The sequence below is a fragment of the Erinaceus europaeus genome, chromosome 1, assembly GCF_950295315.1.
Source record: "Erinaceus europaeus chromosome 1, mEriEur2.1, whole genome shotgun sequence".
Classification (NCBI taxonomy): domain Eukaryota; kingdom Metazoa; phylum Chordata; class Mammalia; order Eulipotyphla; family Erinaceidae; genus Erinaceus; species Erinaceus europaeus.
In genome coordinates, this window is record NC_080162.1 from 52,272,323 (window position 1) to 52,299,137 (window position 26,815).

Consider the following 26,815-nt stretch of genomic DNA (forward strand, 5'->3'; position numbering starts at 1 on the left):
ATACCCATTCCATTGGGGTGGGCTTTTGGGCTTTTTCCAGTTTGGAAGTACTAATGAATGCTGCTGCTATGAACATTCTTTTACAACCCTGTGTCATGATTGATGCGATCTTTGACACCAGTAAAATGATGACTTTACTCAACAGAGTAGTGGTCACTGATAAGCATGTATGTAGCTTTCAGAACTTTTGGATGAAAGAATAAAATAGCAAATGCTTATCAAACCTTAAAAGTTTATAAGTGATTGGTTTCTGGAAAGCAGTATACATGTTTGTTTAAAACAACCATGTTGTTTAACACAAAATGGTAAACATATCCAAGCCTGTTTCCTCATCTCTAAAATGAGCTTAGTATCAGTATTATGCAAAAAAAAAGGTCTTTATAAGGATTAAATGAGATAATGAAACAAAGTACTTAGAACACACCCCAGCTGAAAACTTGATATTCACTACTATTATTTACTTATCTTTGTAATGATTATATAGGGCAAGGTCAGTTATGTCATAAAGTCACTTGTTTTGTACAACACAACCAGTGTAAGCCATGTGATTTGTCTTAAAGTATAAAGTAAAAATATTCCATTTTTCTTCTTAATTTTTTACCACTTTTGCTTCAATCTCTTTCCATACATATGTACATATATGTATATATATATATATACATATATATATATAAACATGTAATTTATTTGTAGAAAGTTCAGCATGTTTAAACAAAGATCTGCTGAATAGAATATGGAGGTAATAGAACAAACTAAAACTTGGGCTGAGGAAGCTGATTATTAAAGGGTCAATGCTGACTTTGGCATTTGTTTTAACTTTGGGGTATAGAAGATTTTGAGGCCTGGGGGTGATTGTGTATCTGGCTTAGATTTCCTTCAGTCCCTGATCTTCTAATAACCTGTGATAATTTGGAACAATATGATCTGATCCATTGCTAGGAATTCCAGAAGCCAAATAGTTCAAATATTTCCAATGTAATAACTAACTAAAAGGATCCATGAACCTCCAAAATGGAATCACATTCAAGTTCACATATTAGGTGTCATTTTCTATCTAGGAAGCTTTGATATTACTGTGCAAACATTTAAGGTTGAAAAGCTAATGTTGTAAAAATGTGGAAGTTGGGTGGAGGGGAGTAGACATAATGGTTATGCAAAGAGAATCTCCTGCCTTAGGCTCCAAAGTCCCAGGTTCAAGCCCCTGCACCACCATAAGCAAGAGCTGAGCAGTGCTTTGGTAAAAAAGAAAAAAGAAAAAAAAGAAGAAGAAGAAAGTTACTGTATAAATCACCTTTGGTCTGGATCTTCAGTTTATAGTCTTTATTTCTTTAGTATCAAGCAAGAAAGCAAAAGCTACTACATGATGCAACTATTCTAAGAAGGAGGAAGAATTGCCTCCCACACCTAAAGGTGTTTCCTAACAGAATAGAAGCATACTTCAAAAATTGACATTTCAAAAAAATTGATATTTCATTTTGAAAACATTGTAGACCTACAGAAAGGCTGCAAAACTGAGACAAAGAAATATGTTTACCTTTCACCTATATTCTCTAACTGTTAGCTGGGCTACATTTCTTCTCTTCTCTGTTTGGGTGGAACACACACACACACACACACACACACACACACACACACCACCTTTCTTTCACTAGACCATTCTAGTTAGCTTCAAACTTTGTATCTCTTTACCCATTGAACACTGTAATCTCCTAAAAAAAATATTTGTTTACACTAATTGTTAACACTATGTGTAGATTTTATTCAAGCCTTAACCAATGTCTTTTATAGCCAATAAATGATATGGGAGTCTAGAAGCTAATCCAAGAGAATGTGTATACTTAGTTGAATTAAGGGATCTTGAAATTGTGTTATTAGAAAGTCCTTCCTTAACTCAACATACAGTCAGACTCATATCTATGATTTGACATAGTGAAATAATCAAAGGACAGTGTGTATTAAATAAAATCCAAAAGAAATCATTTATCAACTTTCAAGAGATCTCTCTCAATAGAGTCACAGAAGAAACAATTATTTCTCAGTATTGAACTCTGGCAATTCATGTAAAATACTATATTATATGCCAGCAAAGCACATTAGAAACTGGGTTTCTAGACCCACCTTCCTTGAGTGGCAGAGTATGTTGACCCAGCCTCCCTTTGGAGAGTGGGGCAGCCCCTACTATTGTTCTGCATAGAGGGCAAGGTCCTCTAGAGGTCCACAAGAGAGTTTATGATGTTATTCCTGATGGAGATGACCAGTAATGGTGGAGAGAGGGATCTGTTACAGATCTAGGTCCATCATATCTATGTGGGAATCCAAGGATTCCCCGACTGGGGCCCTGGATGATAGGGTTGCCTGGTAGTGACCAAAAGGGCCATCATTAATGTATCGGTCTCTTGCCCTTATCCAGCTTTTGTAGTCCTTACTTTATCTGACACAGTTGGACTTAGAATGAGTAAGGGAAGTGAAATAGGAAGTAGGTTAGGAGGGTATCTAGGTCTAAGTAGAAACTATTTGAGTAAGTACTTTATGGTGTCTTTTTTTAGGTCTTTTTATTTGCTTGTGGCACTTACTGAGTCACTGCAAACCATTGCGCCCTTTTACTTACATCTCCAGAGCCCTACTGCACTAGGGAAAGATAGAAACAGGCTGGCAGTATAGATTGGTCAATGCCAATGCCCATGTCCAGCAGAGAAGCAATTACAGAAGCCAGACCTCCCACCTTCCACACCCCCTGGGTCCATACTCCCAGAGGGATAAAAAATAGGGAACCTTTCAATGGAGGAGATGGTATACAGAATTCTAGTAGTGGGGATTGTGTGGAATTGCACCTCACTTACTCTACAATCTTGTCAATCACTATTAAATCAATAAAAAATTAAAAATAATAAAAAGTCCTTTATAACAGTGCATTTGCCTAGCTGTCAGTTGGATAATCAGTTGAAAGACAAGGTCAGAAGCACATTTTCTTAAATAATTGCCTGTGCTTTTAGAGGAGAGAGCATAAAAATGGTTGTAACAAGTATATGTAACTGTACTGAGTATGCAAAAGAAACTAAGACTCTCTTAGGGATAATTCACTCTTCTTGGCTTTGCAGAAAAAATTTGGACATGAGTCAGAGTACAGCTAAGTTTTAGTGATAGGTCGGGTTCAATGTTATAACTTGTTTCCTCAATAAAAAAAATGTGTATAATTAAAGATATTTACTCTAGGAAAGTAGACGTTGCGTTTCTTCTTTCTTCAGATAATGGTTACAGTGGCTGCACTTTCTTTGGCAGATGTGGTGTTGGAGAAGGCTATGCACAAGTGCATCTTGAAGCCTCTCAAGGGACACGTAGAGACCATGCTGAAGGACTTTCATATGGCTGATGGCTCATGGAAACAGCTTAAGGAAAACCTGCAGCTCGTGCGGCAAAGGAACCCACAGGAATTGGGGGTCTTTGCTCCAACCCCTGATTTTGTAGATGTGGAGAAAATCAAAGTCAAATTCATGACCATGCAGAAAATGTATTCGCCAGAAAAGAAAGTCATGTTGCTGCTGAGAGTCTGCAAGCTTATCTACACTGTTATGGAGAACAACTCAGGTAGGCTGTCCAAAGACTACTTACTAGGTGACAATAACAGGCCAGGCTTTCTTATACCTCATTTTTCTTGCTTGCACTCTCATAATTTTACCATGTGGCTCACAAAAATACAATAATACCCTGATTTCTAGACATATATTACATGCTACAGATTAGTAGCAACCCCTGTGCCCCCCCTCCAAACAAAGCAGGTAAAGGGCACAAGATTTTTGTATCATATCAGCTTATTAAATATTTAGTTCAGGGTAATGGACACAAATTCACTCTTTGGAGTTTGAATTCAAATCTTAGCTGTGGGTGAGCTGATTAATTGTAGAATTTTGCCTACCTTGACCAAACTTGCAAGCTCCAGCTAATATGACACTAGCATTCATAATATGAGAATTAGAAGAAACAAGATATATATATACAACCTCAAGTATGATGATGACATTAGTGATTATTATTGCTGCATTTTGGCTAAGAAGCATTTGTGTAGTTACCTACAACCTGTGTCAGAAACTAAGAGCATAAACAGGGGAGATAGTATTGTGATTATGCAGAAAGACTTTCATGTCTGAGTCAAAGTTAAAAAGTAAGCCAAGATTTCCCCCTGTGCTGATTTTTACATGATTAATGGACAGTGATTGAGACCTGCATTGTCTCAGGTCTTCAGTAAACCCAGTGTAATTCCATGGATGATGACCAACTTTCCATCTGTGTAAAATTGCTTCATGGTGAAGCAACAAAGAAGAAAGACAGGCTTCATTAACCAGTGCTTGAGTAGATATAAATGGGATACTAAATCATCAGTTTCTGGGCTGGTAATGATAGCATATAAATGTAACCTGTGAAAATTTCAAGCCTATCTATACTGCATACAAAAACTATTTCCTGAAGTTCATAAGGATCACTCCCCCAAATTCCCAAAATGTCTGCACAGAATAGACTCTCCTAAAGCAGTTCTGAACTGTAGCACCAGTGTCATTTGAACCAGTAGTTAATTCTTTGTTGTGGGGGCTACTTCCTGTGAATGTCGTATATATCCCCCCACCCTAAAGTCATGAAAAATGTCTCCACATAGTAGCAAATACTGGCGGGGTGGGGGCGGGTATGGAAAGAGGAGGGCTAAATCACCCCCCCCCATTTGAAAAACAGTGTTTTAATGAAAATTAGAAATAAGGATCAAACATTTTTGTCTTGGTTTAACACATTTAAAGAAATCGTGCTCGCATGGAATATAAAACAGTTTGCTCTTAACTATCTGAGATTAGTCATATTGTTATAATCATAATTTATCTACACAGAGAACAAAACACAAGGGATCAACATAAAAAATAAATACCTTTGAAAATATCTTATTACTTGCTGAAGGACAAAATATGTCCATGGCTGGGATGGAAGCTCAGCCAGTAGAGCACAGAACTTGCATGCATGTAACCCTGGGTTTGATCTCTGCCATTGCAGGTGCTAGAGTGATGTTTTGATTCATTCTTTCTCCCTTTAAAATAAAAATAAATAAATATTTTTAAAGTTCTATTGCACAAGTTAATGAAAATCATTTAAAAAATGAGAAGAAAGTCTTTCACACATGTTCATTGACTCATAGACATTCATTCTGAAATCGCAACATAGGGCTGGTCTCAGACCTAAATAATGGGGAGGGTCACAGACAACACAGGATTCCAGAAACACCCACCTCTGTTTATGAATAGCACATTCCCTTCCAGAATGACTCATCAATCGCTAATAAAAGCAGCAAGAAAGAAATGAAAGAAAGAAATGGTAAAACTCTCCATCTTCTCCTTTCACCCTAATCCCTAGGGAGGATGTATGGAGCTGATGACTTCTTACCCGTCCTGACCTATGTCATAGCTCAATGTGACATGCTTGAACTGGACACTGAAATTGAGTACATGATGGAGCTCTTAGACCCATCACTGCTACATGGAGAAGGTAATGTGTTTTGAAAGGGGAGGAGGCAGAGGGAGGAACTGGGTGCTTTCTTTTCAATTTTACTTTCATGTTGTTACTGTTGAGTAAAATTCACACGGCATGAAGTAGACCATTTTTAAAGTGATCAATTCAGTTGTATAGACTACATTCATACGTTTGTACAGCACTCCATCTTAGCTAGCTCCAGAATATTGTCATCACCCTCAATATAAAATTCCATGCCCATGAAAGAGTTTATGAGTACTTTTTAATTTATTTATTTATTTATGTATTTATTTTGTGACACCTTAAGTGTCAACTGCAGTTTTAGGTATGCATTTTTTTAAATTCAAAGAATCAAACATTTCTTGTTTTTATTTTACTTTTTTTTTTAAAAAAAATATTTATTTATTCATGAGAAAGACAGAAGGAGAGAGAGAGACCAGATATCTACTCTGGTACATGTGCTGCCAGGGATTGAACTCACGACCTCCTGCTTGAGAGTCCAATACTTTATCCACTGTGCCACCCAGACCACTATTTTACTTTTTAATGAAAAAAATGTAGGACTGGCAAGACAGTTCACTTGAGAGGATGCCTATTTTACCATGTCCCCTAACGCAGGTTCAAGCAGGAACATTATTATATCACTGGAGTAGTATAGCCCCACTAATGACAAAAAAAAAAAAAAAAGAATCCAATAACTTTTTAAAAAGATTTTATTTATTTATTTATTTATTGATGAGATAGACAGGTAGAGAGAGAGAAGAAAGGGGGGGAAAAAAAAGACATTACTCTGATACATGTGCTGCCAGGGATTGAACTCAGGACCTCATGCTTGAGAGTCCAATGCTTTATCCACTGTGCCACCTCCCAAACCACTTCAATAACTTTTTGTAACTATAAGAATAATGTATATCATAATAAAAATTAGGAAAAGTTAGAAACTTACACACAAATGTAACCTTGCCATAATTGTTCTTCACCCAGTTTGACTTTTTTTCTTGTAATACAAAATTCCATTCAGTAGAACAAATGTTATTTTTAAAAAGAATGGTTGTTTTTGATTTACAAAAGAGTTGTAAAATTAATTAGAAAAATGTTTTCAAATGCCAGTATAATATCCTGCTGCTGTTATCAAGGAAATTGAAAAGGGCCTAAATTTTGCTTTCATCTTAAAAAAAACAAAACTACTGTTTTAAGATGAGTATAGCATTGATTTTTTTTTTCTATAGAAAGTAGTATCGGAAATCGGACAGTAGCACAGCAGGTTAGGTGCACATAGCACAAAGTGCAAGGACCGGCATAGGGATCCCAGTTCAAGCCCCTGGCTCCCCACCTGCAGGGGAGTCACTTCACAAGCAGTGAAGCAGGTCTGCAGGTGTCTGTCCATTTCTCTCTGTCCTATCCAACAACAATGACATCAGTAACTACAATAGTAATAACTACAACAATAAAATAATAAGGGCAACGAAAGGTAATAAATAAATATTTTAAAAAGTAGTAGTATCCACTACTTTTTAATCAGTATGTGTATAGTGTGATTTGCTTTCAGTTTACCCTGACCATGCAGTTTCCTTCCTGTGCTTGCCTGGCCCCAACATGTCTTAGCAGAAATTTCTTCTCCCTGCACATCAGTTAGGTATTTCATTATGAATGTTTGCTACTGTGCTGGCACTCCCGTGGAGTGGCTCCAGCCAGGAGATAAGCCACTGATTCTCTCTCACTGGTTCTCAGGGACTGCGTGATACAGAAAAAAGGACCTGGGGAGCATTCTGGTACAAACACTCATTTTATTTGGGGGTGGGTTTGGGTTTATATAGAGATTTAAACAAAGAACATTTTTTTAAAAATATTTATTTATTTACTTATTCCCTTTTGTTGCCCTTGTTGTTTTATTGTTGTAGTTATTATTGATGTCATCGTTGTTGGATAGGACAGAGAGAAATAGAGAGAGGAGAGGAAGACAGAGAGGGGGAGAGAAAGATAGACACCTGCAGATCTGCTTCACCATCTGTGAAGCGACTCCCCTGCAGGTGGGGAGAACATTTTTCAAATACGTCAGATATTACAGGTTTCTTAAAGGTCAGCTTGCCCCTATGGTAGGGGGCTGGTATGACAAGAATTGATATGATACATAAAGGTCAAGACAATTAGTCTCCATGATGCAGGCAAGTTAATTATCCAAAGGCATTTGAGAGAAGCATAGGGGTTAAACCAGTAAGGTGAGATAGAGAGAAGAAAAAGAAGGATTGATGTAAATCATAGATATCAAAGAACATAAGGAAATAGGAGTTTTGGGGGGTTTCTCTGTCTGGTGTTTGAGGTGTATGATAGAGTGTGTTCTCCTTTGTGATCAAAAGGTGAAGTGGATGTGTGAACTTTGAGTGACTATCATGAACTTAGAGTGAACCTAAAAGCAGGCAACCATTTGGCCTGTTAGCAAGGAGAAACTAAGTGTGAGAGGCCTGTAGGATTTCTGTGAGCTTGAGAGACTAACAAGGAGAAACTGAGTCTGGGAGATTTTTCCCTCTTGGCTCATTTCTATGAGGAGAGAGGTTAACAAGGGATGTCTTTCCAGACCTCCATCCGAGGATGGGAGAGCTTCCCTAAGCTCTACCAAGCTTTCATATAGTCCCACACTACTGTGATGTACTGTCTATAACAGCAGAAGTAACTGAGTCTCTTATGTGAACCCGTCTTTTTAAAAGAAGACAAACAGGCATTTGTGAATGTTGTTAGTCCATTTTCATGTGTCCTGGGAAGAGCCCAGACAGACACTGAACAATGAATTGCTACACAGAATTGACTTGTTTTCTTTACCCCATTGAGTTTCTGTCCAGGCTGAAGTAAAAAGGGCCATGTGTTGATAGGATTCTCTAGGGAATGAATGCATCTCACAAGGGCTTTCCTTGGAGAAAGATTAAATGTATTCCCACCCCCTGAGCCACAAGTATCTCTTGGTCTCCTCAAGTCTTGAGTTTTCTTTTCAGAGGAACAGCCTTTGCAGGAACCCTGAGTTCTGCCCCTCACTGTTTTGTGAGTGATTGTACTGACTCAGGTTAGTGATGAGTATATTCATCCTTTCTCTCATCACAGGCAGATATGAATGAGCCACCTTCATCTTCTTCACTCTCTCCCATTTTGATTTTCCTTTATTACTATTCACAACCCTGGAACTAGATGCTCCTTGAGGAGCCCCTGCCAGGCGCTGAAGTGGACTTGTTCTCTTCTGCTTTTCCCTGGGGTCCAACTAGGATGAGGAAAGTCCTTGGATTTATCCAAGTCAGAGAGAAGCCTTGCTAGTCTCCACATTGTGATTTCCTTTTTCCCACTGAAGCATTATTACAATTTGATATCCTTCTGGTGAGACTTGGGGAAGGATTGACTTCAATCTGTAACCCTAGTCATAAGTGTATAGAATTTGGGGGGGGGGGCGGCTTTGGTTACAGGGCATGCAAATTTCACTCTGAAAATTACCATTTTGTTGCTGATGGTGTACACTTAGGACAAACATATGATTATGTTTTGTGGCCCTAAGACTGAGACAGTCACTTCCTGCTACTTTTCCCAAATATTTCCCTAGAACAGGGCACTGTCCTAGACATAGTCTGGGTGATAGATGGTCAAGTGTCTGTCCTCACTTGTGGAAATCACATGTGAAAGACCTTTAGAGCAGCCAGTGAGCTGTACTCAAACTGGAACCTGTCTCCTTTTAACTGTGTCTTGTTTCCTTGGCAGCCTTCCTTAAAAGAGCAAGGCTGCTCCGTCAATTTGGCTGTGGTTAGTCTAGGCCTGAGCACCAGTGGATTGCAGCTGTGCAGACTGGGCTGCAGAGGCTGCTGAGCAGAGAGATAGATTACAGAGCCTGCCCTCCATAGCTTGCCCAAAGTTGTCTTTGGTTTGTGGGACAGCAGTTCACATCTCTTTTCTGCTGTTTAAGCAGGTATTTTCACTTACGGAAAAGACATCACAGAATCCCTTTTAAGTGCACAGCTCTTGTGGTAGGGCTATAGTTTTGCTGAAATTTAAAACATTCATCTAATTGCTTCCATATGTTTCAAAGGGTGGTCAGTTTTGTGTTTCTAGCATTTTGAGCTTTCTCTTTAGTTATCCAGGCACTAAAGAGCTTTGGAATCACAATTGGACATCCAAAGGAAATAACCCTCTCCAAAAACAAAAACAAACCACTTAATTTTAACAGTCCACCCCCCCAGTCCCAGGTCCAGTACTGATCCCTCCACACAGCCTGGCTTGAATATTATTAAATCCAAACTGATTTCTTCTGTAATCCTCTGTGTTACATTTAGAAATTGCTATACTGAGTCTGATTTGTTTGTAGAGAAACTAGTTAATAAAAGTCAGCAGTTCAAAATGATTTGCACATGGGGAATGCTATACGGGTCTTAACACCCAGGTGATAGTGGTGTTAAGCTCAGTTAAAGAACTCTAAGTTAAAAACCAGATGTATTATATGTGCATGGAAAGTACACTGCCAAGGAGGCTAAATGCTGTTGCAGAAGACTAACCCCAGAGTTTCTGTTGGTTACCTGAAAATGATAACAGCATACTTCTTTCTCAAGTTACATGCCTAATGCAATTCACAGGGGACTCTGCCCATCACCCAGGTGATAGGCCTCTTGCCATCTTGATTGTTACCACTTATGGAGCAGAGAGGGGGCAGGAGGAGGGAAAGCACATGCTTCAGGGCCTTTGCTTGAGCAGTTAAATACTTTGGGGAAATCACATGCTTCAGGGCCTTTGCTTGAGCAGTTAAATACTTTGGTGATGAAACTGGTACTTTCAAATAAAGCTCACCTAAACAGAACTGACTTCTGATTCCTGCATGAATAACTCCTCAGTTTCCTTTTAAATAAATACCTAAGCTCCCAGAGCACAGGAACTCAAATTCTTTGTGTATGTGTTTTCTTTTTCCTCTCCTCTCTTTATTTCCTCCATCAGAGCACTTCTCAGCTTTGTCTTATAGTGGGGCTAAAGAATGAATTTGAGACCTTGGAGCCTCAGGCACAGAAAAGTTTTTGCATAGCTATGATATATCTTTTTTTTTTTCCCCAGAGCACAGCTCACCTGTGACTTATGGTAGTGTGAGGGATTAATCTTGGAACTTTGGAACCTCAGGCATCAAACCACTTTTATATATCCATTATATTGCATCTTTCTCCCCTATTCTCTTTCTTACAACCTCATCCCCTTACTCTGCATCTGAATTATGGTTATAGTAGAGATTCACTAAGTATTATGACAAAGTATATTTCATGACGAATGCTGTGCCTAGTTAGGTTTTGGGGGTTTTTTTGTTTGTTTATTTGTTTGTTTTGTTTTTTCTTTTGCACCAGAGCACTGCTCTGCTCTGGTTTATGGTGGTATTGGGGATTGAACCTGGGACCACAGAGCCTCAAGCATGACCGTCCTTTGCATAACCATTATGCTGTCTCCCTAGCCCAATTAGGTATTTTTTTAAGAAAATATTTTAAATATTTACTTACTTATTTTGGATAATTGAGAGAGGAAGGGGAGATTAAGAGGTAGAGCGAGAGTCACCTGCAGCAGTGTTTTACCACTGATGAAGCTTTCCCCCTGCAGGTGGAGACCAAGGACTTGAACCTTGCTCCTTGAGTACTGCAATATGTGTGCGTTAACAGGTGTGCCACTTTCCCAGTCCCCTCAATTAGGTAATGTTAAATATATACATATGGTGCCATCTACTAGTTCCCTAGAATGAAGCTTACAAGTTCTTTTCAAGGAGCCAAATGATAGTCTAGGACAAAACAGTGAGCACACTTATGTATCACAAAACAATGAGCACATTGCATAATATTATAAGTTTATTAATACTACCCTGAATGCAAGAAATTATTGCTAAATGCAGCATCAATTGGGGTGCCACTTGAAATCTTCTGTATTATGTCCTGCCATTTTAGTCGCCAAGTAAGGATAAGAAAAGGATCAAGGGAGGAGGTATTTGCAAGTATCTGCATTTTCCTGGATATACTTGCAGCTGCTGTAGTTCTTTCAAAATGTATATAGTTCTCTTAACTTTTGCATAATACTAATTAATTTCTTAAAGATAGCATAATGGTTATGCCAAGAAACTCTCATGCCTGAGGCTCCAGTGTTTCTGGTTTAATCCCCTGCATGACCATAAACCAGAGCTGAGCAGTCTTCTAGTGAAAAGAAAGAAAAGAGGGGCCGGGTGTGGCTCACCTGACTAAGCACACATATTACAATGTGCAAGCACCCGGTTCAAGCCCTTAGTCCCCACCTGCAGGGGGAGAGATTCACAAGTGATGAAGCAGGACTGCAGGTATCTCTCTGCCTCTCTCCATCTCTCTCCCTTTCCTCTCGATTTCTGCCCATCTCTATCCAATGAAAAAAAATAATAAAGATAATTTTTGAAAAGAAAGAAAGAGAGAAATATAGAAAAGTTCCAAAAAACAACTGCCTCTCATTAAAGTAAATATTCTGCCCTTGGAACAGCTAAGGCTGCTCCTTTCACACACACAAACACACACACACACAAACACACACACACACACCTCCACCACCACCACAGGTCTCAGTACCCTGCTATTTGCTGGCAAAGCTTTATCACAATTGACTTGAGATAAATTTGGAGATTTATAAGCCAGGAGGCAGCTCACCTGGTAAAGCACACACTTTACTATGCACAAGGACCCATTTCTGAGCCCTTGGCTCAGTTACAAAAGAGTATCATGCACAACAGGTGCTGTGGTATCTCTCCTTTTCTCTCTCTCCCTCCCTCTGTTAGTCTTTTTCTTTTTTTTTTTTTAAGGAAATCTGCACTGGCAACAGTGGAATCATGCAATCACAAAGACCCAGTGAAGCCAAAAAAAAAAAAAAAAAAAAAAGAAGGAGAAGTCTGTTTTTTGCCCATTAGCATGGAACTTCCAGGGTTGGCAAAATAACTTACTGGAATAGTGTGCTACTTTGCTATGTGTACAATGCACTGGATTTAAGAAAGTTTTAGAGCTGTGGTTTCTCTTATTCTCTCTCTGCTTTTCTGCCTCTATAAAAAAATATATCAAACTTCCATAGAAAGAGGGTATTGTGAGACTGACTGATGGACTGGTACCCCTAGCCCAGGCCTGAGTCACCCCAGTATATCCATTAGGATGAAAGGATGTATGAAGGGGTAGGAGGCTCTCTTACATCCAGGGTTTCAGCAAAGAACTCTGGAAGAAATAGAAGAAACACAAAGGTGTTCTTCCCTGAGTAGTAAACCCTTGAAAACCCCTCTTTATCTACCCTTCCAGGAGGCTATTACTTGACAAGTGCCTACGGAGCGCTCTCTCTCATCAAGAATTTTCAGGAGGAACAAGCAGCAAGGCTGCTCAGCTCAGAGACTAGAGACACCTTGAGGCAGTGGCACAAGCGGAGAACCACAAACAGGACCATTCCCTCTGTGGATGACTTTCAGGTGTGTAGCAACCGGGATAGACTTGGGCCCCTCCAACCTCCTCTGTCCAGTACGCAGAACTGACGCCTGCTGTGCTCCCTGGGCTGACTCATCTGGTGGAAAGGGGAATATTTTAAACCACCCTCTGACGTTGGTGTTTCACTTCTCTGTTTTCCTTAAATTTGAAAATATATATGGATTCAGCCCGAGTTTTGCTGCCCTTACAAAAACAATGTCAAATGAAGGCAGGATTTCTCCCACAATGTTCAGATTGAGACTCAGTGCGTAAGCAGACAGAAGTGGGGAAGGAGGAGGAAGCTGTTGGCACAGGCGCCGAGTACTTTGTTTCTCCAGGAGACTGACTGAGTGGAAAGAGCAGGGTTTTCACTGTCCTTGGCCAGTCGCTCTGAGCAGAGAGAGCAGAGAAAGCTATCTTTTCTGTTTTCCTTCCTTGTTCCTTCCTCACACCAAAGAACATAACAGAACACAACACCCCAGCATCATAATCACACTACAGCATCAGTTCTCAAAGCTGTTTTTGACCAGAAGTGATGAGCATCACAGCCTAGGGACTGGAGTAGTGGTACACCCAGTAATCCACACATGTTATCATGCTCCAGAACCTGGTGAACTCCTTCCAAGCCCCAACCTGCAGAGGGGAGAAGCTTCACAAATAGTGGAACAGTGTTGCTGGTACCTCTCCTGTTGTATCTCTCCTCTTTACTTCTCCTCCTCTCTGTGCCACTCACCCTCTATCAAATAGAAGTGAAAACAAAAGGAAAGTGAAAGAATGGCTGCAGGGTGCAGCTGAGTTATGCAGGCACTGATTACAAGCACCAATCCTGGAGGTAAATAAAATAGAGCATCTGAGCCTAGTCTTGCTTAGGGACCACATTTATAATTTTGCTCATGCCTAGGACTATGGGATTTCCAGAGAACTTGTTTGTTGGTGAGAAATGGCAGGTTAGATCTCTTGAGACTGTTACCCAACATAGAGACCCCTGATTTGATCACGGTCTAGAAAAATGATGATTTAGCCTGAAAACCACAAAGTATAAAATATGTGTTGTGTTCCTGTGTGTCACATGGAGAGTTGCAGAAAGGATGGATTTGTTTCCACGTCCAGATTCACCATCCTTGTCCTTATGTATTCATTTATTTCCTGTTCAATACTCTGAAATCACACACACACACACACACACACACACACACACACCTCACACTGGAGAGATAATACATCTTAGTGGAGAAGACACTGGAATTCTGACTCTGCCATGAACTAGCTATGTGATCTTGGGCAACTTACTTGGCATCACTGTGCCTGTTTCACTAGTTAAATGGGGTTATTGTAGGTGTCTTTCACAATGTTCTCTTCAAGAGTTAATGAGTAAATATATATCAAGTGAATGTGCCAAATGTGGGGGAGTAGGAGCAGGATGGGAGAGGAAGGGATTGGTAAAATGGAGCTAGAGTGCACCATAAATTGTTCCAAATCCTAGAGTGTCAGAGCAAACTATGTGCAGAGCAAACTGCCCTTCCTCAGAAATTTCCCTTCCATTGTCTCAGTGAGCCCTCATGATACCACGCGGCAATCGGCTGAGATCACTTCCCTTCAGTCCTGAGCTGACCTGTCAGTTTAAAAAAGGAAAATATTGGGGCCAGGCAGTGGTGCATCTGGTTAAGTGTACACATTACAGTGTACAAAGACCCAGGTTCAAGCCTCTGGTTCCCACTTGCAGGGGGAAAGCTTCACAAGTGGTGAAACAAGGCTGCAGGTGTCCCTTTGTCTCCCTGTCAATCTCTCCTCTCCCTTCTCAATTTCTCTCTGACACTATGCAATAATAAAATTAAATTAAAATATTTTTTAAAAGGAAAATGTTTTCTATCTTAGAATCTAGCTTAAGTGTGTGTTCTCTGTTTCATCTGATACCCCCCCACACACAAACACCCCAGGAAGTAGAGTCAGAAAGTCTCAGAGAGGCTGCCAGGAGTTCACTCACCTGGTAGAGTGTCATGCATGAGGACTTGGGTTTGAACCACAGCACCATATGGGAACACAGTGGACAGTGCCATGGGAAGCTTCACAGATGATAGAGCACTACTGTGGTGTCTCTCCTTCTCTCTCTCTCTGAAATAAAAAGATTAAAGCCAGCCCAAGAGCAGGGAACTCATAAATATGTGAGGCTCTGGCACCTCAAAAGAAAAAAATTAATTTTTAAAATCAACATCTTAAAGAGCATAGTTTAAGGCCCCTGATGGCTCATGTGGTCTTTGTGTGTGTGAGACCATGGGTTATTTACTTATTTATTTATTTATTTATTTTTAACCAGAACATTTCTCAGCTCTGGTTTGTGGGGGCGTTTGGGATTAGATTTCAAACTTTGGAGCCTCAGGAATGATTTTTTTTTTTTTTGCATAACCAATGTACACTCTCTGGTTCTCAAAGGCTTAAAAGTTTTATTCATGATGATAGATGTCTGGCACTATTTAGTATATAGTCTGCAAAGTTCTTCTTTTGCATGTAGGCAACACAATTTTTCATGTAATTGCATCTCTAAAGGCTTTGATAAGAGTCAACAGTATTTCCCATTACAATTGGATTGGTTTGAGCTACATGAAAGTTCCACTTGGGGAGATGAAAAATGGTCAAATATCAAGCGTGTTTTTATAGGCCATCCTAGCATACGTTACTTACTACTATTGAAGGGCTGTGGACTACTTACTAGTAAGTAGTCCACAGTATATATACTGCATGCTACTGTCAATGTTTTTTTAAATACCTCTGCTGGCTGACTCTTGAGTCAGGCTCTTCTGCCACTTGGTTTCTTTTTCAAGCTGGGAAACAACCTAGAAATGGATTTGGTCCATTCTCTTATCTAGAGGTTTCTTAACCAGACCTTGTGAGGAACACTTGGAAAATCAGACTGGGGCTGGATGTCCTTCCTGCTTCTTACATTCACAGTGAATTAGAATACTGCAGTTCAACCCATATAGTTGTCCTTCCCAATGTCCAAATTCGGATCAGCTTCTTCCCTTGCAGTTGGAGGTCTTGTGTCTTGACATTGAACATCCCAGTAAGCCACAGCCCTGAAGAAGCTCACGAGTGAGGCCTTGCTCAGGCATTCCGCCATCCCCCCCCTCCCCAAGTCCTCTATCTCATTTCCCCTTCTGACTCTGTTCCCAATCTCTCTTCCCATCTGCAGAATTACCTCCGAGTTGCATTCCAGGAGGTTAACAGTGGCTGCACAGGAAAGACTCTCCTCGTGAGGCCGTACATTACTACTGAAGATGTGTGTCAGCTGTGTGCTGAGAAGTTCAAGGTGAGGGACCCTGAAGAGTACAGCCTCTTTCTCTTTGTGGATGAAACATGGCAGCAACTGGCAGAGGACACTTACCCTCAAAAGATCAAGGCCGAGCTGCACAGCCGGCCCCAACCGCACATCTTCCATTTTGTCTACAAGCGCATCAAGAATGATCCTTATGGTGTCGTCTTCCAGAATGGAGAAGAAAACATCCCCATTTCATAGAAGAAACTTGGGACTTCCCAGTGGTGCATCCAAAGGGGGGCTAGAAACTGTGCCTTCTGGTTTCCATGTACTTGTGCTTGAAAAGGAGTCTCCTTGGGGACTCTGTGATTCATTGACTAAGCCATCCACAGGTCGACATGGCCAAGGCCATCTTTCAGCCACATTGCCCAAGCAAGTTTGTCCTGATTCATAACGCAGTAGGCCTCTCCTTCAGAGATGGAGAATTGCATTTGATGGTTCAAGGGTCCTGACGTTGTCTGCTATCTGCCCTGAGCCAGGTTCTAGGTTGGCTCGTGCGTGTGTGTGTGTGTGTGTGTGTGTGTGTGTGTGTGTGTGCGCGCGTGCACGCGCACACACATGCACGCACACTGAATAAAGATTAAGGTACAGATCACCTCTTGAATTCCACAATAGGTATTTGAAAAGACTGTCTGATGCAGTGCATCATTGACTTCTCAGTCCTGTGGATGGCCCTATCTTTCCCTTCCTTCTTTTATTTTATCCCTTTTCTTCTCTCGTTCTCTCTCTCTCTCTCCCTCCCTCTCTTTTTTACAAAGAGTCTGTGTTTTTATATATATTTCATAGAAATGTTTATAGCAGTTGCAGGTAAACTGTCAGGATTGGGTTTTTAAAATATTTTTGTAACTTTAAAGTATTCTATAATTATGCATGTGATCTTAACATTTAATGTTTGAACAAGAAATCTCTTGCTGGATTTGAGAGTATTGCATTTTAAAATTCTTTTCTCTGTAACTGGATGTTTGGGCAACTTTGTGGAGAGAGACTGCTGGGTTTCTTAAAGTAATGCATTATTGACACTGGCCATGAAATGCCTTTGGATATATTATGTACTGTTACCTTGTTCACACTCAGTTGTATTGTGCTGTCTCATGTTTTAACCAAATGATACTGAGAATCAGGAGAGCAATGAACGTGGAGATAGACAGAGAGAGAAACACAGATTTTAATAAAGGACTAAGGAGTATAGTCTGCTGGTTCAGGCTCCTTAAAGGACATGGAAAAAAAGGGTTTAGAAGGAACCACCTATGCTAAAAATACTGTAAATATGTAATGAGAATTGACCAAAAAAAAAAAAAGAAAAACTCTATCCCATATGTTAATTTGTTTTTTTTGAACCCGCCCCCATGGGGGAAAAAAAGATAACATTTTTTTTCTTTTCCACATAAATCAAAACAATAGCATCAAATCATTTTGGGCAAAAGTCAAACCAAGTAGTGTACAATGTGACTTTCATGTTGTTAAATAAGATGCTGTTTGGAAAATAGTCTATAAGTACTCCAAAAAGCCCATTCATGTTATAAGAATGTATAGTGATATTAAATTTGTTTTGCAAAACCTGTTTAGGAAGTTACAAATATGAGGGGTTTGTATCAATGTAACACAGGTAGTTACAAAAACATTTTTTCATACTGTGTAAAGATTCATAGTCATCTAATTTGGTTGGTTTTGTGCCTTGATACCCTTTTTAGCCTTTTTGTACATCTAGAACCCTGAGTACAAACTGTGTTGTACATCCTTTTGTAAATGATTTTTTTCAATGGAATTTTGCACATAGTACTTTGTAATAGTGTATAATAATCATGTGTGAAAATAATTTTTGAAATATTCTTCAGTTCTCCTTTTATTTTCTTTTAGAAGCAGAATGAAATTATGCATCACATAATATCATGTAAATCTGAAGCCCAAGAAGGATAATCCATAGAGTGTAAACAAAAAAATTTACATTTTTCAGCAACTTGTGCAACTGATAAGGAACAACAAAAAAAAATAAGGAACAGAAGGAAGAGATAAATGTTTTACCTAAAAAAATTTTTAATTTTTAAATTTTTCATTGTTAACTAGAACAATACATGGCTCAGTGGGACTTAAAGAAAGAATCTCAATCAGCAGAAAGAGTTATTTAGGGCCCTGAAGACAAGCCTGTCCTTTTCTTATGCAACCTCTGAGGTGCCCAGTTGAAATTTCCATGCTGTTTCAAAATTGACAGAGTGAAACAGTGCTGCAGGTGTCACTATGTCTCTCGAACTGTCTATCTCCTTCTCCCCCTTTCAGTTTCTCTCTGTTCTATCAAATAAATACATAAAAGGAAAAGAAAGAGGAGAAATTGACAGGGCAAAAACTCAGTTTTCTTTGCTGTCATAGTCCTCGTGCTTGGAACTATGCCTGATAGACAACAGATACATGGTAATAAGTCCTTATAGATAGGCAAGACTTTCTAACTAGCATCAATAATATGGATATCTAGCAAAATGACAGCTGAATGGATCACCTGCTTCTAACATTTACAGTAAATTAAGAATGATAGTTGTCCTCCTCACTTTCTATATTATGACCCTCATGTTCTTGGTTCAGGAAGACAGCATAGTGGTTAAACAAAAGGCTTCCATGCCTGAGGCTCGAAGGTTCTAAACTCAACCCCTGGCATCACCAAAAGCCAGAGTTGAGCACCTCTCTGATTAAAAAAAAAAAAGTTATTATAAAATTTTAAAATAAGAATCCTTGTGGTCTCTTTGTCCTTAAAAGCCAGTACATTGCTGACTTAAAGCAGGTCACACTGTCTGAATGGGATGCAGCCAAAGCAAACTTCAGTAAGAAGGGGAGCGAAATCAAAATAAGTTAATGCAAGCAGAAGAAAACATCACAAGACAGCCCCTGGTTTTGTCATTGGGCAATGTTTCTCTGCTAAAATTACAACATAACATGTGTCTTCACTGTTTTCCCCCCACGCAGACATTTCTCACTTCTCAAATTGTCAGGAAACAGATTTTGGCAAAGTTTGGAAGGAATAGAGAGTAAAAAAATAAAATAAAGAATATATATATATATATACTGGGTGGAGATAGAGAAGAATTTATTTCCAAATCTAAAAATAATGTTTATAAAAGTTGAATACAAGACAGAGGAAAGGATTTTTTTAAGTGTGTATTCACTGCCAAATATTCTCTCCTCGGAGATACTGAATAGAAATAGAAACTGTTAAAATGGTTCAGTATCATGTGCAAGTTACCACTTTAGATCTGTAAGAAAATGCAAATGTCAGGAAACCCAGGCATGAATGCTTCCATTCATAATTGTGGTTTCGCCTCTACTGGGCAGCACCTTTTTTTGAAACTTGAAATGAACGAGCAGCCTGCTTATTAACAGTGCAGCCTCGTTGCTTCCCCCAAATCTGAGGAAAACAGCACAAATACATAGGACCAGGTATCTTGGTCAACTGGCGGTATATCTTCTTGTAAAAACAGAACAAAAAGGAAAAAAAATTAAAACTCATCTTCAGTCTAGGTCCACAATGTTGAATTTGAGTGGTATTGGTCATTTAGGTAACTAACTAATCAGGCTGGATATAAGAGAAAGTTCCAACAGCACTGCAGGATTGTAAACAGAGGAAGTCACCTGGTGTTGGTCCCAGAGAACTATTTATTATTTGGAAAATATCTAGTTGCTGGGTTGGAGAGATGGTGCAGTGGTAGTGAAAGGGACTTGCATTCAATTTCTGGAACTACTCACCAGAGCTGAGCAGAGCTCTTTTGTTAATATCTCGCAAACTCTTCCTACAAGAACACTTTACTTTGCCTTGACAGTAAGCATGGGAAATTAAAAAAAAAAAATTCAGAAAGGTCTGAACTGATTGTGTGTGTGTGTGTGTGTGTGTGTGCGTGCGTGTGCGTGTGTGTGTGTTTATGTTAGTGGTGTGGTGTGTTGAGACCTGGCACATACAGGATTCCACCTCTTCTGGGACCTGGGACAATATTTTTTTTTTTTTTTCTGCTAGAGCTTCACTGGAGCTCAATGCCAGTGTGATTCCACTTTTCCTGGTGGGCTCTTTTCTTAGTTTCCCACTAGAGTATAAGAGGCAAAGAGAGAATAAAAAACAAACAAACAAAAAAAAAAAAAAAACAGACATGGCACCACCATTCCACTGCTCATCAAGTTTCCCCTTTGCATGGTGCTCCCATGTAGTGGAGCTGGTAGAGTTCAAACCTGTGTCCTCACACACAATAGAGTGTGTACTCTACTCAGCTGTGTAGGTTATCATCCTGACTCCTTCCCCCAACCAATTATTTTTTTTTTAATAAAGTGGTGACCAGTTGAAACTAGTAGTACAATTGGAAGCTCCCTGTACAATTGGAAGCCCCTTGCTACCTACCCCTTCTCTACCCCCTCCAACTAACTAACTGAAGTGAGGCAATTGGAGGGGCAGCGTATCTCAATTCTTATATACCCATATATTCCAAAGTGGAAGTTGTATGAATTTGAAGACTCTTACCATAACAGACATTTAGCTTATTACTACCAAAATAAACTAAAGTGCTTATTTCCTTTGACTAGATGGATCGGAACTACTCTAGCTAATTAATCCCTGTTTCTTATGCAGAGGAGAAGCAAGACTCTGAGCCAAGGAGGCAGCAGGAACCAAGGTCTAGACACACAGCTCAAACCTGAGATGGCATTCTCAGGTCTGCATGCCTCAGCCCCTGTAGTCATACAAGTGATGAATGGGGACGACCTCCACCCTGGTAACCAGCCCTAGGTCCCCAACACGTGCTGGCTCGTACAGCTGATGGCATTTCCCCCATTATTAAGCCACATTCCTTCCCCTTGATTTCCCTCTGGAGGGCAGCTTCCCCCAATTCAGTATTTTTTTATCAGAGCTAGCACAAGACTCCTTACCCAAAGGCAAGTTCTGACTTGCCACATTTTCACAGCTTGTTTCTCCTGCCCCAACCAGAGACCCAGCTTAAGCTGCACAGCAACCCACTACTTGTCTGTGGAACTCAATGTCAGTTCCTATCTGGACCAGGTTCTCTGCTTTGGCAGTTTCCTTAAGTCACTTGTAGGTTTTTACAACTATTGCTGTCCTGGTTAAACAGACAGTAAGAACACAAGGCAGCCATGGCTACTACAATTTACAAGGTTATTTTACTGTGAAATCAGAGCTGAGAACCATTTTTTCAGTCAAAGCACATGCCTTTACATGGAAACACACCTGGCACAGGTAAGACCTTATCTATGGCCATGAACACCTATCCAGTGTAAATTTTCAACCTTATTTACTTGACAAAGGACTATGGAATATGTAAACCTAGTGTAGTGCCATTTCATAAAAACAAGGTGCAAATTTCAATTTCCTTGTTTAGCATCTAACTTCTTTTTTTAAATTTCTTTATTGGGGGAGTTAATGTTTTACAGTCGACAGTAAATTTAATAGTTTGTGCATGTATAACATTTCCCAGTTTTCCACATCATACAGCCTCCACTATGTCCTTTGCCTTCATGTTCCAGGACCTGAACCCACCCACCCACCCACCCCAGAGTCTTTTACTTTGGTGCAATACACAAAACATTTAACTTCTTAGTGAGCATTTTTGAACTTGTCTATTTTCTGCAACTATATATTCTTGAACTCCTACATTGGTCAGAGAGAAAGTATGTTTCCTTTCCCAGTTTAGGTCCTCATAAATATTTGTTTTATAAGTAAAAAAAGAAGATGACACAAGACAAGTGCATCATTTAAAAATTTCTAGTAAGTCACATTTTTAAAGAAAGCAAAAAAGAAGATGGTGAAATAAATGGAGATGTGTTACTAAATTACTAATAGTTTGTCAGTATAAGTGTAACAGAATTATAAAAGCATATTGTTTTACTGTGTGAAGATGCACAGTCATCTAATTTTCTGGGGCTCATATGTTGTTATTTAACTTTAAAAGGGGTTAGTTGGGGGCTGCTGCATGTGTGAAAGGATTTACAACGGGGAGCTGGGAACTGGTTTAAACAATACAAGGTTTATTAGGGTGAAACATGTAAAAGGCAAAATAAGCAATCATCATCAAGGATTAAGAAGTATGCTATGTCCATAAAATCTGAGTATAGTTATCAAAAGTTTAGTCCCATAAGATAAATAATTATCAGCTCTGGTAAAGGTTGCTCATGGCTGTAGAGGGATCTAAAAGTTTACTGGCTAGCAGAGTCACACGTGTTCAAGTCCCAGGAGAAGTAGCCATGACGAATACCTGGTGCACCTCTGTCTAGATGCATCTGACCAGGAGAAGCAGCAGCAGTCAAAGAGAGCGACCTGCTCAAAGTCCTGTGCTTTTATACATCCCCTTCTCTGAAGCACCTCCTCAGGGTGACGTCATTTGTATGCTAATAGTCTCAAATTCCTGTTGGGGTCACAATTCCCCACTTCTGCTTCTTCTTCTAGCGTTTGCCCTTCTTCCGTAGCCAGTTAACAGCGTCAGGTTGAGCCTGATGTAAAGTTTCAAGACCTCCTTTGAATCTGGAGAGGTGGCAGTCGTTGACTATGTGCGTCATAGTCTGTCTGTAGCCGCAGGGGCAGTAGACATGGACAAGATGTACAGTCTGTATGAGCATAGGAGAAATGAGCAAATCTTCAGTGATTCTAGGGTTACCCCGGCAAGCTCGGCCTTCACCCCCCCACCAGAGTGTGGGCACCATAACTGGGTATCAGATAAGGCCCTGTTAGCCTGAAGACCTGTGGTCTAGTATCTGTGTCTAACCCAGAGATGGTCCATCACTCAGGGAACCTCAGAGCAGAGACTTACAGAGGTGTCCCCAAGTTCAAGTGGCTCCTGGGTGGCAATTGTGGCATATGCATTGTGTTGGACTGCTGAAATCCATGCTTCAGCTCCTGTTCTTATGAGGAGTTCACAGATGAGAGGGGCTTAACTGCTCAGCATGGGTCCAAGCCAGGACCTGCAAATGATAAACTAGGACAAACATACCCTATGCCTTAAGTTAGTAATTTTATTTCAATCACAAAGACTAGACAAATCACGAGGCACCTGCTGAAGAAGGAATAGCTCTATGGAGAAAAGTAACACTTAGCAGCTATCTGATTAGAATTATGCAGTACAAAATTTTAAATATATAAAGTTCCTTGTATTCTGTTCATGTCTGAGAAATAGCCCTTTAAGGGTACATAGGGCATTCCACAATTACTCATCTAGTGGGGTAGTAAGTCATGTGAAATGCATGCTTAGAAGAAATAAGCCTTAATCTAGAAACATATTTAGGGTCATAGTCAGTCAAATAAGGAGTACCTCAGCAGCAAAGGCAGAGAAACTGTTCACAAACATGGGCTGCTTTCTGTGTGACAGGTGTCATATATAAGGTCTGTAACAGTGTCCACAGAGATAGGAATAAATTTCAACTTAGAAAACTGAGGGATGTGTGAAATATCCATTTTTCAGAATCAACATTAAAAAAAGTATACTGAGAAAAACACCCATAAAAGGAGGAGTCACACCAGTCTAGGCATAAAAAAACAATGGCTCATGTTATACCAGAGAAATATCCAATCATTTAACTAGAGCTTAGCACTTAGGTAAAAGAAGGACTGGGAATTAATAGATGGTCAGTATATGTCCTGCATGGTCAGTACCAATAATTCTAGAATATGCTCGAACACTAAAGAGGTTAACTAGAGCACAGTAACAAAACATCTGTAAAAGCTATGGGGAGAGGACACCAAACACTGGTGGATACAGTTTCTATTCTTTCACTTTTGGTTAAAATACACAGGTTTGTATAATAGCATACCACAATCAGCAATGGCTTTAGGGTAAACTTGAGTCAATGCATACATACATACCTCATATTCAAATAAATCACTTTCCTACAGAGAGACTAGAAGGTTAAAGACATAACTTACACAGTTAAGCAATCTATTAAGATTCATGTCTGTGGTAAGTGGCTATCCTAGAGCCATCCAATAGTCCTCATTGACATGCTGGCTAGAGAGCCAGGGCCCTGCTTATTGTTATCTGGCAGAGAATTATCTCCTGCATAAGTTCTGGATGGACAGTGGATTGCCCAGTGAAAGTCTCTTTTACAAAGTGGGCATTTGGTTAAGGGAGGTTTTAAATATCTGCCATCTCCAGACATCTTATAATCAAACCGTTTGAGATTCATCTTGTAAATGACCCTCATTATTACATTTAAAACAAACCTTGTTTTCCATGGGCTGTACTGAGCCCGCCACATAGGCCTGATTAAATGCAGCCATAACATGTACTTTATGGGTTTGAGTCTGTACCTCAGCACATGTTTTTATCATCTGAGAAATACTTAAATCTAGATCCTTAAGTGGCCCAAGAATTTTTTTACAATCTTTGTTTGCATTAACATAGGCTAGCTGCTTCATTAAAATTCTAGCTGCTTTATCGTCTACTTGTCTACTGATAGCTTCTTGTAACCTGTACACAAATTCTCTGTAGGGTTCTGTGGCTTCCTGAATAACAGAGCTGAAAGCCTCTACGTGAGTGCTAGGTAACTTGTCACTTATTCTGACTGCTGATTGCACAGTAAGGTGCCTGTCATTTTTTCTAATGTTCATATGTTCACTGGGAGAAGGAACAGCACTCTCACCCACTAACTGACTAGGTGAGAAATCTCTGGGAACCTGATCTGGCCAAGCTTTATATTCCATCTCAGTTCCTTCTCCTGTAGGGAGCATGGGAAAAAGCATCAAATTTAAGGCTTCGTTCAATAGGAATTTTTCTGTTTTTATCACTGGTAGTGGGAAAATCTGGGTCTATTGTGGGTGAAGGCAAAGGAGGATGAGTTAGGAAGGGGTTGAATGAGTCACCTGGCACAGTAGGAAGAAGTGGTAGTTGTAAGGAATCAGATATAACATTAGAGGAAGGGGAGGAGCAAGGAGAGGAGAAAGGATTTCCATAAACTGTAAATGGCACCATGCCATTTCCCCCCTTTCTTTGTTAAAGCCATGGATAGCCAGGCATGGGCAAGTCTGTAAGGTAGTTACAGGTCCAGCAGAAAAATGGGAGAACATTTGAGTTTCAGGCATGACAGAAACAGTTTGTAGCTGAGAAGAGGAGGAGGAAAGAGAATTGGAAGTTTGAGGAGAAGGATTTAGGGAATATTCCTGCAAAGAAGCCTGTAGTTGATTTAGAGCAGAAAGGCAGAGCTTATAAGTCCGAAGTTGTTTTGCTGTGACTATACTAATATTTTTTAATAAATAATCTCCAATTTGTGTCCGTATCTCAACTGATATAGCTGTATTCTTGGGAAGAGGTCCAGAGATCACCTCTATTACATTTAACAACTTTCTTAATTCTCGGCTGGAACACTAAAGTGTACATATCTTTAAAGTTTCTTTCAACTGTCTAAGGTGAAAAGTGTCTTCTTTAGAATGCAATATATCCATTGTGGCAGTTTAGAAAGGGTGAGAGTAAAAGAGAGCTGAAAATTAATTGTCGGTCACTTATGAAGAATTAGCATATGTTTGCTGGGTGCCTAATCAGCTTAAAGTAAAGTGGTAAAGGGCGTGGGGGCAAAAACATAAAATTTAACACATGTGGTAAATAAAAGTCAAGGAAAAACTGTCTTCAGCAGAAAAACTAACAACAAAAAAAGGAGTGGGTAACCATAGAAACATGTTGGAGCAGATTAAAGTCAGAGCCACATGGGTTAAAACTTGGAAACACGTTTGGGACCCTCAGCAGGGAAATCAAAGTGGACCATACATAGTAACTCAACATGTGGGAAATATAGTTAAATCACATAAGCAAAAAGTGGGTAGGGTAAAATTAAAGTCAAACAACTAAAGTAGGGATGGGACAAAAAAAATTGTAACATGTTGAGGCACCGTTTATTGTTGTTATTTGTTATGTTGTTGTTTATTGTTGTTGGTTGAGGGCTGCTGTGTGTGTGAAAGGATTCACGGTGAGGAGCTGAGAACTGGTTTAAACAATACAAGGTTTATTAGGGTGAAACAGGTAAAAGGCTATTTTGAAATCATCATCAAGGGTTAAGAGTACGCTAGGTCTGGGAGTTGGGCTGTAGTGCAGTGGGTTAAGCCCAGCTTGCGCACAGCACAAGGACCAGCCTAAGGATCCCGGTTCAAGCCCCCAGCTCCCCTCCTGCAGGGGAGTCAATTTACAAGCGGTGAGGCAGGTCTGCAGGTGTCTATCTTTCTCTCCCCCTCTCTGTCTTCCCCTGCTCTCTCCATTTCTCTTTGTCCAAGGCAACAACAAGGGCAACAAAAGGGAATAAACAAATAAGAGTACGCTAGGTCCATAAAGTTTGAGTATAGTTATCAAAAGTTTAGTCCCATAAGATAAATAATTATCAGCTCTGGTAAAGGTTGCTCATAGCTATAGAGGGGTCTAAAAGTTTACTGGCTAGCAGAGTCACATGTGTTCAGTTCCCAGGAGAAGTTGCCATGGCGAATACCTGGTGCACCTCTGTCGAGATGCATCTGACCAGGAGAAGCAGCCAAAGAGAGTGACCTGCTCAAAGTCCTGTGCTTTTATACATCCCCTTCTCTGAAGCACCTCCTCAGGGTCAT

General features: G+C 39.9%; 1 protein-coding gene across 15 annotated transcripts in view; it reads left to right on the forward strand.

Moving 5' to 3' along the window:
- The window catches only part of RIN2 (Ras and Rab interactor 2), a 235,161-nt gene extending 217,069 nt beyond the window's left edge, over nt 1-18,092 (forward strand). For 14 of the 15 annotated variants that reach the window (XM_060185955.1, XM_060185963.1, XM_060185967.1 and 11 more), the window contains 4 exons: nt 3,280-3,585; nt 5,389-5,520; nt 12,795-12,958; nt 16,141-18,092. In XM_060185955.1, coding sequence (XP_060041938.1) covers nt 3,280-3,585; nt 5,389-5,520; nt 12,795-12,958; nt 16,141-16,464 — 926 coding nt within the window. In that variant the 3' untranslated portion in view covers nt 16,465-18,092. The remainder of the gene's footprint in view (nt 1-3,279; nt 3,586-5,388; nt 5,521-12,794; nt 12,959-16,140) is intronic. The other variant, XM_060185988.1, reaches the window with a different exon arrangement.
- Nucleotides 18,093-26,815: the final 8,723 nt, after the last annotated feature.